This window comes from Leptodactylus fuscus, chromosome 6 (genome assembly GCF_031893055.1).
Source record: "Leptodactylus fuscus isolate aLepFus1 chromosome 6, aLepFus1.hap2, whole genome shotgun sequence".
Lineage (NCBI taxonomy): Eukaryota > Metazoa > Chordata > Amphibia > Anura > Leptodactylidae > Leptodactylus > Leptodactylus fuscus.
Genome location: NC_134270.1, coordinates 78632430 through 78650325, shown reverse-complemented (window position 1 = coordinate 78650325; position 17896 = coordinate 78632430). Strand labels below are relative to the sequence as shown.

At 45.3% G+C, this 17896-nt stretch overlaps 1 protein-coding gene across 1 annotated transcript in view; it reads right to left on the bottom strand.

Moving 5' to 3' along the window:
• SYT3 (synaptotagmin 3) overlaps positions 1 to 13327 on the bottom strand; it is a 108133-nt gene extending 94806 nt beyond the window's left edge. Inside the window, exon 1 of the mRNA XM_075280311.1 lies at positions 13034 to 13327. Coding sequence (XP_075136412.1) covers positions 13034 to 13200 — 167 coding nt within the window. The 5' untranslated portion in view covers positions 13201 to 13327. The remainder of the gene's footprint in view (positions 1 to 13033) is intronic.
• Positions 13328 to 17896: the final 4569 nt, after the last annotated feature.

Genomic DNA, 17896 nt, shown 5'->3' with positions numbered 1-17896 from the left:
CTGCTGACTGTGCTGGCGATGCACTCCAGAGGACGAGCCAGGACACCACTTCATCTGCCTCCGCCACTTTGTTGACTTCTACCTCATCCTCCCCTGGTCCTGTCTTATCTCCTTCTCCTGCACCATCAAAGGCACCATCAGGCGTTTCTTTACAACAACCCACCATCTCTCAGACATTGGAGCGGCGGCAGAAATACACTGCTAACCACCCACACGCGCAAGCCTTGAACGCCAACATCGCTAAACTGCTGGCCCAGGAGATGTTGGCGTTCCGGCTTGTTGAAACTCCCGCCTTCCTGGACCTGATGGCAACTGCGGCACCTCGCTATGCCGTCCCTAGCCGTCACTACTTCTCCCGGTGTGCCGTCCCCGCCTTGCACCAGCACGTGTCACTCAACATCAGGCGGGCCCTTAGTTCCGCGCTTTGCACAAAGGTCCACTTGACCACCGACGCGTGGACAAGTGCATGCGGACAGGGACGCTACATTTCACTGACGGCACACTGGGTGAATGTAGTTGAGGCTGGGACTGCTTCCCAAACTGGCCCGGTGTACCTCGTCTCCCCGCCTAACATTCCTGGCAGGGACACGAGAAGAACACCCCCCTCCTCCTCCTCCTCTACCGCCTCCTCCTCCGCCACCGCCTCCTCCTCCGCCACCGCCTCCTCCTCCGCTGTTAGATTGACCCCAGCTACGAGTTGGAAACGTTGCAGCACTGGCGTTGGTAGACGTCAGCAGGCTGTGCTGAAGCTGATCAGCTTGGGGGACAGACAGCACACTGCCTCCGAGGTGAGGGATGCCCTCCTCGATGAGACGGCAATATGGTTTGAGCCGCTGCACCTGGGCCCAGGCATGGTCGTTTGTGATAACGGCCGGAACCTGGTAGCAGCTCTGGAGCTTGCCGGACTCCAACATGTTCCATGCCTGGCCCACGTCTTCAACCTAGTGGTGCAACGTTTCCTAAAGAGCTACCCCAATGTTCCAGAGCTACTGGTGAAAGTGCGGCGCATGTGCGCCCACTTTCGCAAGTCGACAGTAGCCGCTGCTAGCTTAAAATCTCTCCAGCAACGCCTGCATGTGCCACAACACCGGCTTTTGTGCGACGTCCCCACACGCTGGAACTCAACGTTTCAGATGTTGAATAGAGTGGTTGAGCAGCAGAGACCTTTGATGGAATACCAGCTACAAAACCCTAGGGTGCCACAAAGTCAGCTGCCTCAGTTTCACATCCATGAGTGGCCATGGATGAGAGACCTTTGTGACATCCTACGGGTCTTTGAGGAGTCCACAAGGAGGGTGAGCTCTGAGGATGCGATGGTGAGCCTTACAATCCCGCTCTTGTGTGTTCTGAGAGAATCCCTGATTGACATCAGGGATAACTCAGATCACACAGAGGAGTTAGGGATAGCATCCGATCCGTCACAGCTGGAGAGTAGGTCCACACATCTGTCCGCTTCACTGCGTTTAATGGAGGAGGAGGAGGAGGAGGAGGAGGAAGAAGAGTTGTCCGATGATGTGATGGTGATACAGGAGGCTTCCGGGCAACTTCGAATCGTCCCATTGTTGCAGCGCGGATGGGTAGACATGGAGGATGAGGAGGAAATGGAGATTGAACTTTCCGGTGGGGCCAGAGGAGTCATGCCAACTAACACTGTGGCAGACATGGCTGAGTTCATGTTGGGGTGCTTTACAACCGACAAGCGTATTGTCAAAATCATGGAGGACAACCAGTACTGGATCTTTGCTATCCTTGACCCCCGGTATAAAAACAACATCTCGTCTTTTATTCCGGTAGAGGGGAGGGCCAATCGCATCAATGCTTGCCACAGGCAATTGGTGCAGAATATGATGGAGATGTTTCCAGCATGTGACGTTGGCGGCAGGGAGGGCAGTTCCTCCAGTAGGCAACCAAGTTCTCACCGGTCCACACAAACGAGGGGCACACTGTCTAAGGTCTGGGACACCTTGATGGCACCCCCTCGCCAAAGTGCCGCCACGGAGGGTCCTAGTGTCACCAGGCGTGAGAAGTATAGGCGCATGTTGCGGGAATACCTTTCCGACCACAGCCCTGTCCTCTCCGACCCCTCTGCGCCCTACACGTATTGGGTGTCGAAGTTGGACCTGTGGCTTGAACTTGCCCTATATGCCTTGGAGGTGCTGTCCTGTCCTGCCGCCAGCGTCCTATCTGAGAGGGTGTTCAGTGCAGCCGGTGGCATCATCACTGACAAGCGCACCCGTCTGTCAGCTGAGAGTGCCGACCGGCTCACTTTGATAAAAATGAACCACCACTGGATAGAGCCTTCATTTTTGTGCCCACCTGTGTAAAGCACCCCAACATGAAACTCCATGTCTGTACTCAACCTCTCCAATTCCTCCGCATCCTCATACTCATCCACCATAAGCGTTGCACAATTCTGCTAATACTAGGCTCCCTCCAACATGATTTCCCCCAACTCTGCTGGTTAGAGGCTCCCTCCACCCTGATTTCCACCAACTCTGCTGGTTAGAGGCTCCCTCCACCCTGCTTTCCCACAACTATGCTGGTTAGAGGCTCCTTCCACCATGAATTTGCCAAAACTGGGCTGTTTAGAGGCTCCCTCCACCATGAATTGGTCCAAACTGGGCTGGTTAGAGGCTCCCTCCACCATTAATTGGTCCAAACTGGGCTGGTTAGAGGCTCCCTCCACCATGAATTTGCCCAAACTGGGCTGTTTAGAGGCTCCCTCCACCATGAATTTGCCCAAACTGGGCTGTTTAGAGGCTCCTTCCACCATGAATTGGTCCAAACTGGGTTTTTTAGAGGCTCCCTCCACCATGAATTGGTCCAAACTGGGCTGGTTAGAGGCTCCCTCCACCATGAATTGATCCAAACTGGGGTGGTTAGAGGCTCCCTCCACCATTAATTGGTCCAAACTGGGCTGGTTAGAGGCTCCTTCCACCATTAATTGGTCCAAACTGGGCTGGTTAGAGGCTCCCTCCACCATTAATTGGTCCAAACTGGGCTGGTTAGAGGCTCCCTCCACCATGAATTTGCCCAAACTGGGCTGTTTAGAGGCTCCCTCCACCATGAATTTGCCCAAACTGGGCTGGTTAGAGGCTCCCTCCACCATGAATTGGTCCAAACTGGGGTTTTTAGAGGCTCCCTCCACCATGAATTGGTCCAAACTTGGCTGTTTAGAGGCTCCCTCCACCATTAATTGGTCCAAACTGGGCTGGTTAGAGGCTCCCTCCACCATGAATTGGTCCAAACTGGGTTTTTTAGAGGCTCCCTCCACCATGAATTTGCCCAAACTGGGCTGTTTAGAGGCTCCCTCCACCATGAATTTGCCCAAACTGGGCTGGTTAGAGGCTCCCTCCACCATGAATTGGTCCAAACTGGGGTGGTTAGAGGCTCCCTCCACCATTAATTGGTCCAAACTGGGCTGGTTAGAGGCTCCCTCCACCATTAATTGGTCCAAACTGGGCTGGTTAGAGGCTCCCTCCACCATGAATTGGTCCAAACTGGGTTTTTTAGAGGCTCCCTCCACCATGAATTTGCCCAAACTGGGCTGTTTAGAGGCTCCCTCCACCATGAATTGGTCCAAACTGGGCTGGTTAGAGGCTCCCTCCACCATGAATTTCCCAAAACTTAGCTGTTTAGAGGCTCCCTCCACCATTAATTGGTCCAAACTGGGCTGGTTAGAGGCTCCCTCCACCATGAATTGGTCCAAACTGGGGTTTTTAGAGGCTCCCTCCACCATGAATTGGTCCAAACTTGGCTGTTTAGAGGCTCCCTCCACCATGAATTGGTCCAAACTGGGGTGGTTAGAGGCTCCCTCCACCATTAATTGGTCCAAACTGGGCTGGTTAGAGGCTCCCTCCACCATTAATTGGTCCAAACTGGGCTGGTTAGAGGCTCCCTCCACCATGAATTTGCCCAAACTGGGCTGTTTAGAGGCTCCCTCCACCATGAATTTGCCCAAACTGGGCTGGTTAGAGGCTCCCTCCACCATGAATTGGTCCAAACGGGTTTTTAGAGGCTCCCTTCACCATGAATTGGTCCAAACTTGGCTGTTTAGAGGCTCCCTCCACCATGAATTGGTCCAAACTGGGTTTTTTAGAGGCTCCCTCCACCATGAATTTGCCCAAACTGGGCTGTTTAGAGGCTCCCTCCACCATGAATTTGCCCAAACTGGGCTGGTTAGAGGCTCCCTCCACCATGAATTGGTCCAAACTGGGGTTTTTAGAGGCTCCCTCCACCATGAATTGGTCCAAACTTGGCTGTTTAGAGGCTCCCTCCACCATGAATTGGTCCAAACTGGGGTGGTTAGAGGCTCCCTCCACCATTAATTGGTCCAAACTGGGCTGGTTAGAGGCTCCCTCCACCATTAATTGGTCCAAACTGGGCTGGTTAGAGGCTCCCTCCACCATGAATTGGTCCAAACTGGGTTTTTTAGAGGCTCCCTCCACCATGAATTTGCCCAAACTGGGCTGTTTAGAGGCTCCCTCCACCATGAATTGGTCCAAACTGGGCTGGTTAGAGGCTCCCTCCACCATGAATTTCCCAAAACTTGGCTGTTTAGAGGCTCCCTCCACCATTAATTGGTCCAAACTGGGCTGGTTAGAGGCTCCCTCCACCATGAATTGGTCCAAACTGGGGTTTTTAGAGGCTCCCTCCACCATGAATTGGTCCAAACTTGGCTGTTTAGAGGCTCCCTCCACCATGAATTGGTCCAAACTGGGGTGGTTAGAGGCTCCCTCCACCATTAATTGGTCCAAACTGGGCTGGTTAGAGGCTCCCTCCACCATTAATTGGTCCAAACTGGGCTGGTTAGAGGCTCCCTCCACCATGAATTTGCCCAAACTGGGCTGTTTAGAGGCTCCCTCCACCATGAATTTGCCCAAACTGGGCTGGTTAGAGGCTCCCTCCACCATGAATTGGTCCAAACGGGTTTTTAGAGGCTCCCTTCACCATGAATTGGTCCAAACTTGGCTGTTTAGAGGCTCCCTCCACCATGAATTGGTCCAAACTGGGGTGGTTAGAGGCTCCCTCCACCATTAATTGGTCCAAACTGGGCTGGTTAGAGGCTCCCTCCACCATTAATTGGTCCAAACTGGGCTGGTTAGAGGCTCCCTCCACCATGAATTGGTCCAAACTGGGGTTTTTAGAGGCTCCCTCCACCATGAATTGGTCCAAACTTGGCTGTTTAGAGGCTCCCTCCACCATTAATTGGTCCAAACTGGGCTGGTTAGAGGCTCCCTCCACCATGAATTGGTCCAAACTGGGTTTTTTAGAGGCTCCCTCCACCATGAATTTGCCCAAACTGGGCTGTTTAGAGGCTCCCTCCACCATGAATTGGTCCAAACTGGGTTTTTTAGAGGCTCCCTCCACCATGAATTGGTCCAAACTGGGCTGGTTAGAGGCTCCCTCCACCATGAATTGGTCCAAACTGGGGTGGTTAGAGGCTCCCTCCACCATTAATTGGTCCAAACTGGGCTGGTTAGAGGCTCCCTCCACCATGAATTGGTCCAAACTGGGCTGGTTAGAGGCTCCCTCCACCATTAATTGGTCCAAACTGGGCTGGTTAGAGGCTCCCTCCACCATGAATTTGCCCAAACTGGGCTGTTTAGAGGCTCCCTCCACCATGAATTTGCCCAAACTGGGCTGGTTAGAGGCTCCCTCCACCATGAATTTGCCCAAACTGGGCTGGTTAGAGGCTCCCTCCACCATGAATTGGTCCAAACTGGGGTTTTTAGAGGCTCCCTCCACCATGAATTGGTCCAAACTTGGCTGTTTAGAGGCTCCCTCCACCATTAATTGGTCCAAACTGGGCTGGTTAGAGGCTCCCTCCACCATGAATTGGTCCAAACTGGGTTTTTTAGAGGCTCCCTCCACCATGAATTTGCCCAAACTGGGCTGTTTAGAGGCTCCCTCCACCATGAATTGGTCCAAACTGGGGTGGTTAGAGGCTCCCTTCACCATTAATTGGTCCAAACTGGGCTGGTTAGAGGCTCCCTCCACCATTAATTGGTCCAAACTGGGCTGGTTAGAGGCTCCCTCCACCATGAATTTGCCCAAACTGGGCTGGTTAGAGGCTCCCTCCACCATGAATTGGTCCAAACTGGGTTTTTTAGAGGCTCCCTCCACCATGAATTTGCCCAAACTGGGCTGGTTAGAGGCTCCCTCCACCATGAATTGGTCCAAACTGGGGTTTTTAGAGGCTCCCTCCACCATGAATTTGCCCAAACTCTGCTGGTTAGAGGCTCAATCCACCCTGATTTTCAAAACAAATGTTGGTGCCAACCTCAACTTACTACAAGGGCCAAATTCACTGCTGGTGACAAGCTCTCCTCACTGCAAGTGCCAAATACACATGTTTCAAGGTGTTTTCCTACTGTCAGAGAGGTGGTATTGAGTGTGTAAAGTGTGTAGTTGTTAGGCTGTGATGTTGGGGTAATAGAGGGTCTTTGGTGTGTTAGATGCCCCCAGACATGCTTCCCCTGCTGTCCCAGTGTCATTCCAGAGGTGTTGGCATCATTTCCTGGGGTGTCATAGTGGACTTGGTGACCCTCCAGACACGGATTTGGGTTTCCCCCTTAACGAGTATATGTTCCCCATAGACTATAATGGGGTTCGAAACCCGTTCGAACACACGAACATTGAGCGGCTGTTCGAATCGAATTTCGAACCTCGAACATTTTAGTGTTCGCTCATCTCTAGTAGTAATAATAATAATAATAATAATAATAATAATAATAATAATAATAATAATAATAATGCCAGGCACCTAGCTATAAAATAGAGATACCTTATGTGCCCTCTATGGCTCCTGAGCCAAGTACACATCCTGAAGTCATGCTTCTCATAACCTACTTTAAGGACAGGCCATTAGTATTAAAACATACCGCATTTAAATATATTCTATTTTTCTCAGCTAATTCAAAGTGAGGTGAGGCTGACTATACTGTTCTTCAATGGACTGTCAGACAGGAAGCCCAGAAAAATCATTCATCTAACATCTGAAGTATTGCTAGAATTGTATTGTTACTGACTTGAAAGTGGAACCTTAAAGTGTACCTCCAGTTATAAACAACTTTTCATAAATGAATAGTATACTTGAATGTAAGAAACTTTTTAATGTATCTTATTATAGAACTATGTTTCCATCTACACCTATTAGACTGCTTTCGTCTTCCTTATCTTCACTCAGACTGGCTGGTTACATAAGACTCTGCTTCTGTATCCATTTCACACACATAACTCTTTGTACACGGGGGGTGACTATTGAGTTATTGCCTTATTCTGTGCAGTATAGTGTCTTATTTATAGGGTATAGCAGTATCAGAAATGACATTTCTCAATGACAGAGTGTAGCAGCAGCAATTATTTGTGTGTCTTTTTCAGCAGCCCCCTCCTCTTCCCCTCTTCATAGCTTAAAAAGTAGAGAAGGAAACATATTTCTTCAACACCTTAGTAACATATGATGTAAGAGTACATTCTAGCCGCTGGTGTCTTAATGACTAAGAACGTACTATTACATAGGGAGCGGGTGGTATCAATAGGGGGTGTTAGTTGTAATTGACAGTTATCACCCACTCCCTTACCTCATGGATGGAGTTGAGCACCATTCGGGGGTTTGAACACCTTGGATGCCGCAGTCAAACATAACTGAGGCAACTAAGGGGTTCCCACTACTTTAGTGCTCCCTATAGGGGGAAGACAGGAGCCCACATACTTGGTTAATCCTGCCAAGTTGAAAGGAAGTTAGCCTAGGAGTCTGCATAGGCTGACTTCCTCTATATACTGCAATACACTGAAGTGTTTACTACTGAACCAGCAATCATAGTATAACTGTTTCAGGTTCCCTAGTTGGAAAAAAATGTACAAAAATAAGTGTAAAAAAAGTGTATATATAAAAAAAAAATTAATAAATGAATCATGCCCCAAAAATGTTCAAAATTTTACTTGCATATTGTTTTATTTTCTGTGAAATGCCTAAAGAGTTAAAGGGGTTGTCCCATCACAAGGATCCTATCTATACTGCTTATTAATGTGGATGTAAGACTTTTCCTAAATACATTGCTTCAGCAAAACTGCTTTGTTTGTCCACTATCTTACTTTATTCCATTCATTGTTGACGGATCTGCCTGCTCTCAGGGTGGAGGGAGAAGGGGCTAAGTGCACGGGAGCAAGCCTGGGGGGGGGGGGTAGTTTACACTTTGGGGGGGGAGGGGCCGCCAATACATACCCAGCATCCGCTGTAATAGAGAGGCGGATGCCTGGGAGGGTGAGGTGTGCCTGCAACATCACTACGCTCCTGCCCTGCATGAAGCCAGCAGCGGCAGGAGTGATGCTGCCATTCCGGAGGGGGAGCGGGGGGGCGGAGGAGTGGAATAGCAGAATCGCTCCTGCCGCTGCTGGCTTCATGCAGGGCAGGAGCGTAGCAATGTCGCAGGCACCTGTGTCGGCGTCTACATTCCCTGGCATTCGTCTCTCTATTACAGCGGATGTCGGGTCTGTATTGCATTGTGAAGGCTGTACGTCCGATGCCTAGCTGCATCGGGAGCGCACACGCAGGGCCAGCTGCATAGAAGCAACGTCTTCTCGCCGCTGGCTTTGCATATGTAGCCCCGCCCACCAATGATGCAACAAAGCAGGAAGAAAGAAGATTTTACAGCAGCGAAGACTGGTGAGTATTCGACGTGGGAATACCCCTTTAAATAATTTCCAAATGCTATTTTGAACTATTTGAGAAAATACTGTATATAGACCTTTATAATCCCCTTCAGAACTGAAGTGATCCTCAAAAAAATTAATTTGGGAAATTTTTCTGTAAGCCTTCCAACATCCAAAGTCAATTAAATGACAATTAAAAGATGATGGCAATATAAATAAAATGGTAGATAATATTTATAGTAGTAAGGTAATATGGCAATATTTATGGAAGATAATATATGACATAGATAGATAGATAGATAGATAGATAGATAGATAGATAGATAGATAGATAGATCTTGTGAGAAGGTGACAGGCAGAGTGCTGATATCGCGCTATATCTCCCCCAGGTTTTTAACTTATGTGTGGTCCAGGACAAATCTGGAGTAGGTTTCAGCTCCAGATGTGAGTCCTTGGTTCATTACTGGACCAGAAAAGGCTACAGCTCCTGCATTCCAGTGTAGATCCAGGGAGTGAGAGGAGACGTTTGGGTCTGTCCTGTAACTCGGAGTCCGTTGAGATAATATTGTGCTTGTTTTGTTCATGTGACTGGGAGAAAGCCATATGTATATTTAGGTTATCATTTCTGTTTAGTTAGTCGCTCAGACGAGCAGGATTTTGATTTTTGTTTTTGCCTCAAGTTATAGCTGTATTTTGTTTTGCTTATGGTATGCCTGAAGTGAAGGTTTATTTTCCTGTTTTTTCTAAATAAACCTGTTTGCTGCATATTTGTGTCCCTGTCTCTGTTTGGGTCCGCACCTTTGCCGCTATCAAGCTACCTCTCCCACAATATATACTGTATAGTAGGTAATATTTGTTATATATATAATGTATAGTATAACATTTGATATAATGTTTGAGATATATATATATATATATATATATATATATATATATATATATATATATTAGCATTAACCGCAACTTCGTCCGCGCCGCCCTTAGTCCCTACCTAAGATGTATGTGTTTCACAGTATGTAATAAGTTTTTAATGTGTTCTAGGGAAAGTGTTTTTTTTGTTTTTTTTTTTGGAGGTCTTTATATACGATCGTTGCAGACACCGGACACACCCCACTACCACCCCGCTGAACTCACCTTGTGCATGCTGTCTAGGCCGCAACATCTGCCGGCATGAGCGGTCCTGTGTAGCTGACCGGCATGCCGGCAGTGTGTAGGCGGCCTGGGATGGCAGCGGTGGCTGGAACATGCGGGCTGCCGCCATGTTGACTACTGTCTCCCCGGTCAATCGCGTCGTCCACACTTCGCCGGCAACATATGGTGCCCACATCACACCAATAGGAGGTGCGTGGAAAGACCTGGGCTGGCGTAATGCCAGCTCCTACAGCAGAGCCGGAGTGAACTTTTGAGGGTCGCGGTGGCGATTTGGGGTGAGTGACCCACATTTATTGTAACCTCTCCTTCCTTCCTGGGCAATATGTCAGTGTGTGTGAAATTTCAACAAAATCCATTCAGCCGTTTGGCTATGATTGAGGAACAAACATTCATATATCCAAACTCACAAACTTTCACCTTTATAATATTAGTATATTTATAATGTATTGCTAAATAAATGGGTGCCATGACTCTGCTCTTAAAAGCAGAGCATTTCATATTTTAAAAATTACAAATGTTTCCAAATTTCCATTCTGCACCGAAGAGCTACAGTAACGGCACCGATAGCTCTTCATCAGGGACACAGAATGGGAAAGCCGACAGTGCTCTGAATTCAGCGCAATGTCGGCTTTCTAGCAGTATATAATACCGCGTGTGCCCGAGGATGTGAAAGGTCCTCTTTAACATATTGTGTCTGATTTCTGCATATTAAAGTCCTTACATTGTAGAAATCAATGTGGTCCAATACCTAATAATAATAATAACATGCTTACTACATATACATTATATACAATAAACAAGGTGAAATGATTTGCTAAATACATTTAGAAAACAATGGCTGAATAGTGACTGTCTATCTGGGATCTACATGCTTATAATAAAATAGTCACCCAGCATTCAGATCAGTGTGCTTATGTGTATAATTATTATATAATATGTAGTCTTCCTTAGAAAAAGTTAATATTTTATGAAAACACACTGTGCACAAAAGTTAACATTATTTTCAGAAGACGTATAAGGCTAATGAAAATTAATAAGACGCAGCCAGTGGACAGATAATTATCCAGTCGTGGAATTACATCTAGCGTTTTATGCAAGACAAGTCAATGAAACTCTTCAAATTAAGAGAGACTTTCAAAAGCCTCCCAGAGGTCTAGCAATAAAAATGCTGTATATTTAATTTTATATGTGTGCGGTAAACTTTAAACAGTGCCAAAGTGAGAGAGCAGCCAAAAACCTACTAAGAAAATAAAGAGCTGGTGTGTGGAGAGAAATTCCATTGGGAGATGAAGCATAAACATTACCAGATTATACTAAGAGGGGGAGAGGGTTAACAAGTAAATGGAAAAATGAAGATTGGAAGGGTTAAACAATGACAATGGATATGTGCATAAATTCCCAATATATTTCTCCTTTTATCTCTCTGCACTTGCAACATGTCAGTTTTCATAAATACTAATCTTCAAATCTTCTGCATTGTGCTGTTCCTCAGTTACTCATGTTAATATTAGAATTATCTGCCAACTGGGTGCTACTAACCCCCTGTTTTTGGGCTATGTCCCTACACACTCTTTTTAGAACTGACTGGACAGTGTCAGGCTAGGTTCACAATTGCGCCTGCTCTCTATTCCAGCATTCCGTTCCCAAATCCGCTTGAAAAATGCAAGCAACACTTTTCTCCTTGCATTTTTGGACGAAAACCAGGCAGACTCCATTATAATCTATGGGGTCCAAGGGTTTCTGTGAGTAACCGCTTTTTAAGTGAATTAGGTTTCCATTTCTTGGGCCCCCAAAGAAGACCCAAGAAACTGAAAGCCGAATGCTAGCATGAACCTAGAGTCCGACAAGAACAAAATCAATGTATTCAGAAATGCCCAAGGTGAATACCAGGTATGGCATGACACAGAGTCCTAAGAAAGTACGCTCCAGAACTGTTCACAGTAAATATGTACTCAAATAGACACATCAGGGTCAACCGTCCTATAAAAAGAAGTGTAATGGATCCCTTGTGAGTGGTTATGTTTAGGATTAAAGAATAAGTTACATATAATATACAAATAGTGGGGCACATGTACTAAAATGCAAACCTGTCTTAGTTGCCCATAGCAACCAATCACAGCGAAGCTTTCATTTTGTATTCTACTCTTGAAAAATAAACGCTGAGCTGTTATTGGTTGCCATGGGTATCTAGGACAATTTTGTTTTTAGATCATTTTAATAAAACTGCTCCAGTGAGTTTAAAAAATCGGGCACTGATATGTATGGCAATAGCATAAATGAATGACCAAGAGCATTCACAACATAGAAGAGGTTGTTTGGTTCTCATGCTGTCTGATTTATATCAACACTTGGAAAAACAATAAAGCATTTGAGAAATGTTATTTTTAATTCCATGCTTTCTTCCTCTGTGTCAAGGGTGGGGCCAAGGGGAGGGGCCTCATATGGTCTACCCAATTTAGTATAATTTAAGATATAATCTATTCCGAGCTGGCATGAATTTTAGCTTGAGCTATCCTTTTGATAAATGAAGTGCTCTTCCACTCCAGCACACACAAGATCAAGACTGACAGACATTGGAAATGCCAATCTTGGTAAGTTCCCACCTTAGTAATTTGCCAAATACAAGCAAAGCTTAAGCTTCTCCGCCGTAAAACCACTTATTTTGCAAGGACACAAACACCTGCATGTCCGACTTTGTGTCCATGCAAAAAAAGCAGTTTCATGGTGGAAAGGCTGCATATGGACACGGCGGTTTGCTTTAAAAACTCATTGAAAGAATGGGTTTTTAAGCTGATCATATGCAAGCCCAAGTTGTTTTTTGCAATTTCGTTGGAATCACGGCAGGCAGACAACAACACAATTGTGAACTACCATTGGGAAGATAGCAATTCTATAATGCCCCATAATTGTTTTTTTACAGGTTCACGTAAGGACCAAGAACTTAGCTTGGCCCTATGCCTGCATGTATATGAGTCCATAGAGAACATGGATGGCACACAGATGCCATCAGGGTGTTGTCCATGTGCCATTCATGACACATAGTTAAGTACGTGCACTCTAAGTCAAAGTCCAACCTGTGTGAAGTATATGATTCCTCATGGAGACGACATATGATGGGTTGGTATAATTACCTTTGTCTTTTTTTTATTCCATTACATAATAAGTAAATAGTACAAGCCAAAAACAAATTTGTGCCATCAGAGGAGAAAGGTAGCAGCATTCTTACCTGGTAGTCGGAGCAATATTAGCCACTTGCTGATGTGACTGTGCATAAGGCATCTGAGATTCCTTGGCCACACCCTGGCTGTCAACTGGTATGTCAGGAGAAGTCTGACTTATTTTAATGTTGGCTTCTGGGTAAGAATCCATGTCTAAATAAGAACGTTCCGGCATCTCCTGTCCAAGTTCCACACGATCCACCAATAAGTCCCCATAGTGGGAATGATGGAGGTGGCCATGGTGTCCATGATCCTTCTTCTGAGTTGAACCTTTGTCCCTCCATGGAATCCAACATAACTTCCACGAGACAAAGAGCAAGACCCCAAGGAGAACTATTCCGCAGAATGTGACAATGACTGATAGAAGACTGACAGAGACATCTAAAACAAAAGGTCAACAGGGATTAGTAAGAACATTGCAGAAATTGATTTAATCAAGTTATTATGGTCAGGGACACCAAAACACATCCTAAGGTGACAAAGCAACCTTGCAGATCATTCTACATAAGTAATAAGCAAGAGACCTATTGACTTTATTCTGCTGTATGCTAGCATAACACATAAATCTGATCAACAGAGAAGCGTAACCAAGAAGCTACTGTCCAAAATGCAAAATCTGTGAGACAAAAAAGGCCCTTCCCATAATACTGGTGTTTTATCACACTTTGGGTTAGTTCCATAAATGACACATTATTTCTTTACAAAGTTGAAGCTTTGTTGGGTACAGGAGACCTGTATGGTCTACCAATAATTCCTGCCATTAGGGTAACATCTTTAAGTCCTTGACTAGGTAATTGCATTTGAAAGTAACTCAGAATTTTTCAGGATGATTTGAAAAAAAAAAAAAAAAAAAAGAATTCCAGTTGTAGCAAGCACTTAGGGGCAGTGTTATGTCTTTAGCCTCTTGTCAATCCTTGGTTGCCATGATTACTGCCTAGAGCAGGGGTCCTCAAACTACAGCCCGCGGGCCCGCCGAGGACATTTATCCGGCCCGCCGCATGTGGCCCGTGCCGCCGCCGGGATGCACATAGAACTGAAAGCTGTCAGTGTAGGCCGACACAGACGCGATGACGTCATCGCTCCTGCAGTCTGAAGGAGGAGGACGCGCGGCAGTGGCTCTTTATGGGTAAGCTATATGAAGTGTTTGTTGTACTGAAGAGTATATAATACAGTGAGGGGGTACTGAGGAGTATATAATACAGTGAGGAGGTACTGAGGAGTATATAATACAGTGAGGGGGTACTGAGGAGTATATAATGCAGTGAAGGGGGTACTGAGGAGTATATAATGCAGTGAAGGGGGTACTGAGGAGTATATAATACAGTGAGGGGGTACTGAGGAGTATATAATGCAGTGAAGGGGGTACTGAGGAGTATATAATGCAGTGAAGGGGGTACTGAGTAGTATATAATGCTGTGAAAGGGGTACTGAGTAGTATATAATACAGTGAGGGGGTACTGAGGAGTATATAATACAGTGAGGGGATACTGAGGAGTATATAACACAGTGAGGGGGTACTGAGGAGTATATAATACAGTGAGGGGGTACTGAGGAGTATATAAAATATAATGCAGTGAAGGGGGTACTGAGGAGTATATAATACAGTGGGGGGTACTGAGGAGTATATAATAAAGTAGGTAGTACTGTGAGCATATAATACAGTGGGCTGGGGGGGCGTACTGAGGAGCGTATAATACAGTGTGTGGGGGGGGGTACTGAGGAGTATATAATACAGTGGGGTGGGGGGACATACTGAGGAGCGTATAATACAGTGGGGTGGGGGGCGTACTGAGGAATGTATAATACAGTGGGGGGCGTATTGAGGAGCGTATAATACAGTGGGGGCGTAGTGAGGAGCGTATAATTCAGTGGAGGGCGTACTGAGGAGCGTATAATACAGAGGGGGGGCGTACTGAGGAGCGTATAATACAGTGGGGGGCGTATTGAGGAGCGTATAATACAGTGGGGCGGCGTACTGCGGAGTGTATAATACAGTGGGGGGCATAATGAGTAGTGTATAATACAGTGGAGGGTGTGTGCTGAGGAGTGTATAATACAGTGTGTGTGGGGGGTACTGAGGAGTATATAATACAGTGGGGTGGGGGGACATACTGAGGAGCGTATAATACAGTGGGGTGGGGGGCGTACTGAGGAACATATAATACAGTGGGGGGCGTATTGAGGAGCGTATAATACAGTGGGGGCATACTAAGGAGCGTATAATTCAGTGGAGGGCATACTGAGGAGTGTATAATACAGGGGGGGGGCGTACTGAGGAGCGTATAATACAGTGGGGGGCGTATTGAGGAGCGTATAATACAGTGGGGGGGCGTACTGAGGAGTGTATAATACAGTGGGGGGCATAATGAGTAGTGTATAATACAGTGGAGGGGGTGTGCTGAGGAGTGTTTAATACAGTAGGGTGTGGAGGTGTACTGAGGAGCAGATAATACTATGTGTGTGTGTGGGGGGGGCGTACTGTGGAGCATATAATACTGTGGGGGGGGGAGTGCTTCTGTGGAGCATATAATCTTACGTTTTTTTTAAACTATATTTTTCAGCCCTTCAGTGGTTTAAGGGACAATGAACTGGCCCCTAGAGTATGCATAGTCCTATATCACTAGCTGGTAGCCTCATTTAAGATTCAGTTTACACTCGAATAGCAAAACTACAATATAAATAAAGCAAAAGGGAAAAAAATAAAATGAAAATGTAAATTTTTCTCCTGCTGACTCAATATTAACATTTATGAATCTCATAAAAATCTATGATTACTTTTCATTTACAAGTCATTCTTCAGACAGAGTCATGAGTCTTGTAGCTAGAAACTATTGTCTCCATGCAAATAGAATATTAAAACCTGTCTTCTCAACAATAGCTTATGACCTTCTTATGTATTATCCCAGCATAGAATACAAATGGATCATAGATCAGGGTTTACCTATAAATGTTATGGTGTTGTGAGAATATGCAGGTACTAGATTGCATGTCTCACCTAGTCCTGAAGATATTGTATGGATCTCTGTACGGAATGTGAGTGACTGCAGGTCATACTGTACTGTATATGGCCATGCTTAATTTGGATCATATAGAAGACACAACACTAATACATTGTTACACTTTTACTGTGAGAGACCAAAGGACACTCAGTGAAATAAGAAGACAATAGTATTATATATGGTTCATGGTTGGTAGCAGCCTTGTTACATGTTAGTTACCTGCTTTTCCACAGATTGTAGCTTTGCTGTCGCTACATTGACATTATGCCCTGGGAGATGTCAATCAAAGAGGAATGGGCGTAATAACAGCAATGACTCTGTGACTCTGCACAGCAGTCACATCGCCCGGTGACTCTGTGACTTCAGTATGTTGTGCGGCAGCTGCTATTAAACATTATTTTTCCTGTAGACTGAGTAACTGAGGATTAATACTGTTTCCAAGTCCTACTATGTCATTAGGTAGAACGCCAAAAATGTCAAGACTGGTTTCTTTTAATGTTGGATACTAAAAACAGAAGCCTTTAATATGTTTCTGGACTCATATAGAATAATACTGGGGGAATTAAACTCTATACCTAATCTAATGGATTATCAGATCATTATTGCACAAAAATATTAGGGAACTTGTGAATGCAACTCCATAAAATAGAAACACTGGTGTGTCAGGTGCTTATCCATGGAGATTATGAGTGGTACATTGATATTGTGTGCATGATAGGTATGTGACATTATAAAGAGGATGTAATCCTTCAAAATGGAGAACCTCATCAATTTGGAGAAGATGTAGCTCCTATATACAGTAAATGTTGTACTCTACTGAATATAGCTAGGAAATCAATGTAAAGATCAGAGGAAGTATTTCCTGAGAGTGATAACCTATTGATTACAAACAGACTGCACAGACAACTGGGATCATGGGTAACAATGCATTTGACGCATGGCCCTGGGGACGCTTACGAGTGGCCATCTGGAAGAAACAGAATCATCACCCTTTAATATGCACAAGGAACACATTCTGTAGAGAATGATTGTTTCTGTCTCTCTGGAGAATTTACAAGTGATAGCTAAAACAATTACCTAAAGTACTTTTTCTCACCATCTAAAAACAGTGCAGCTTCTGAGCTCTTCATGTGATTTCTGGCTTAATTGTGAGAATAAATCACTGATTGATTTTCCTGTCTTAATTTAAGAACAGAGTAACATACAGCAATGGTAGGACTCAGATTAGATGCTTATACTAAAGAATAGCAAAACTTAAATTAGGACTTCAGTGTAAAACCTGTTAAAATGGTTGTTTGGTTTAGAAACCCCATACTCAAGTACCCTGGTTCTAAATTTAGAGTATGAGGTTTTTCATCTGATAACTCAATAAAGTAGATTGAGCAGAAAGTAGTTCTTCCTGGAGGAGTAGACCTAATAGTAAATCACAAGGACAGCAGATTGACTTTAATGGGCATCATGTAATCAGGAGGAAGTGGTGCCCTTTTGCCACATAAGAGGGTACCAATATAAATGGAACATTCTAGGTGGTGGTGGTGGTGGTGGTGGTGGGGGCTCTCTTAATGATGTTGCACCAAAAGACAAGAGTTTCAAGTTACACCTCTGCATGTAATATACCCCTGTAAAGCTGGTAGTGTACTGAATTCTACACAGTTTCTCTTTTGAAGATATCTTCCCTGATTCCACAGATATTGTTGCCATTCATTCCAGCTTCTGATATCACTGCACTATCAGAGGGATTGGATTCACAGTTCAGTGTCATTGCAGTGGTATATTAGAAGTATATGTTCAGATGGACGTTCATGGCCCAATGATGATGTTGAGCTGTGAGTCCAGACCATCAGTAGCCAATGCTAATGACATAGATAACGC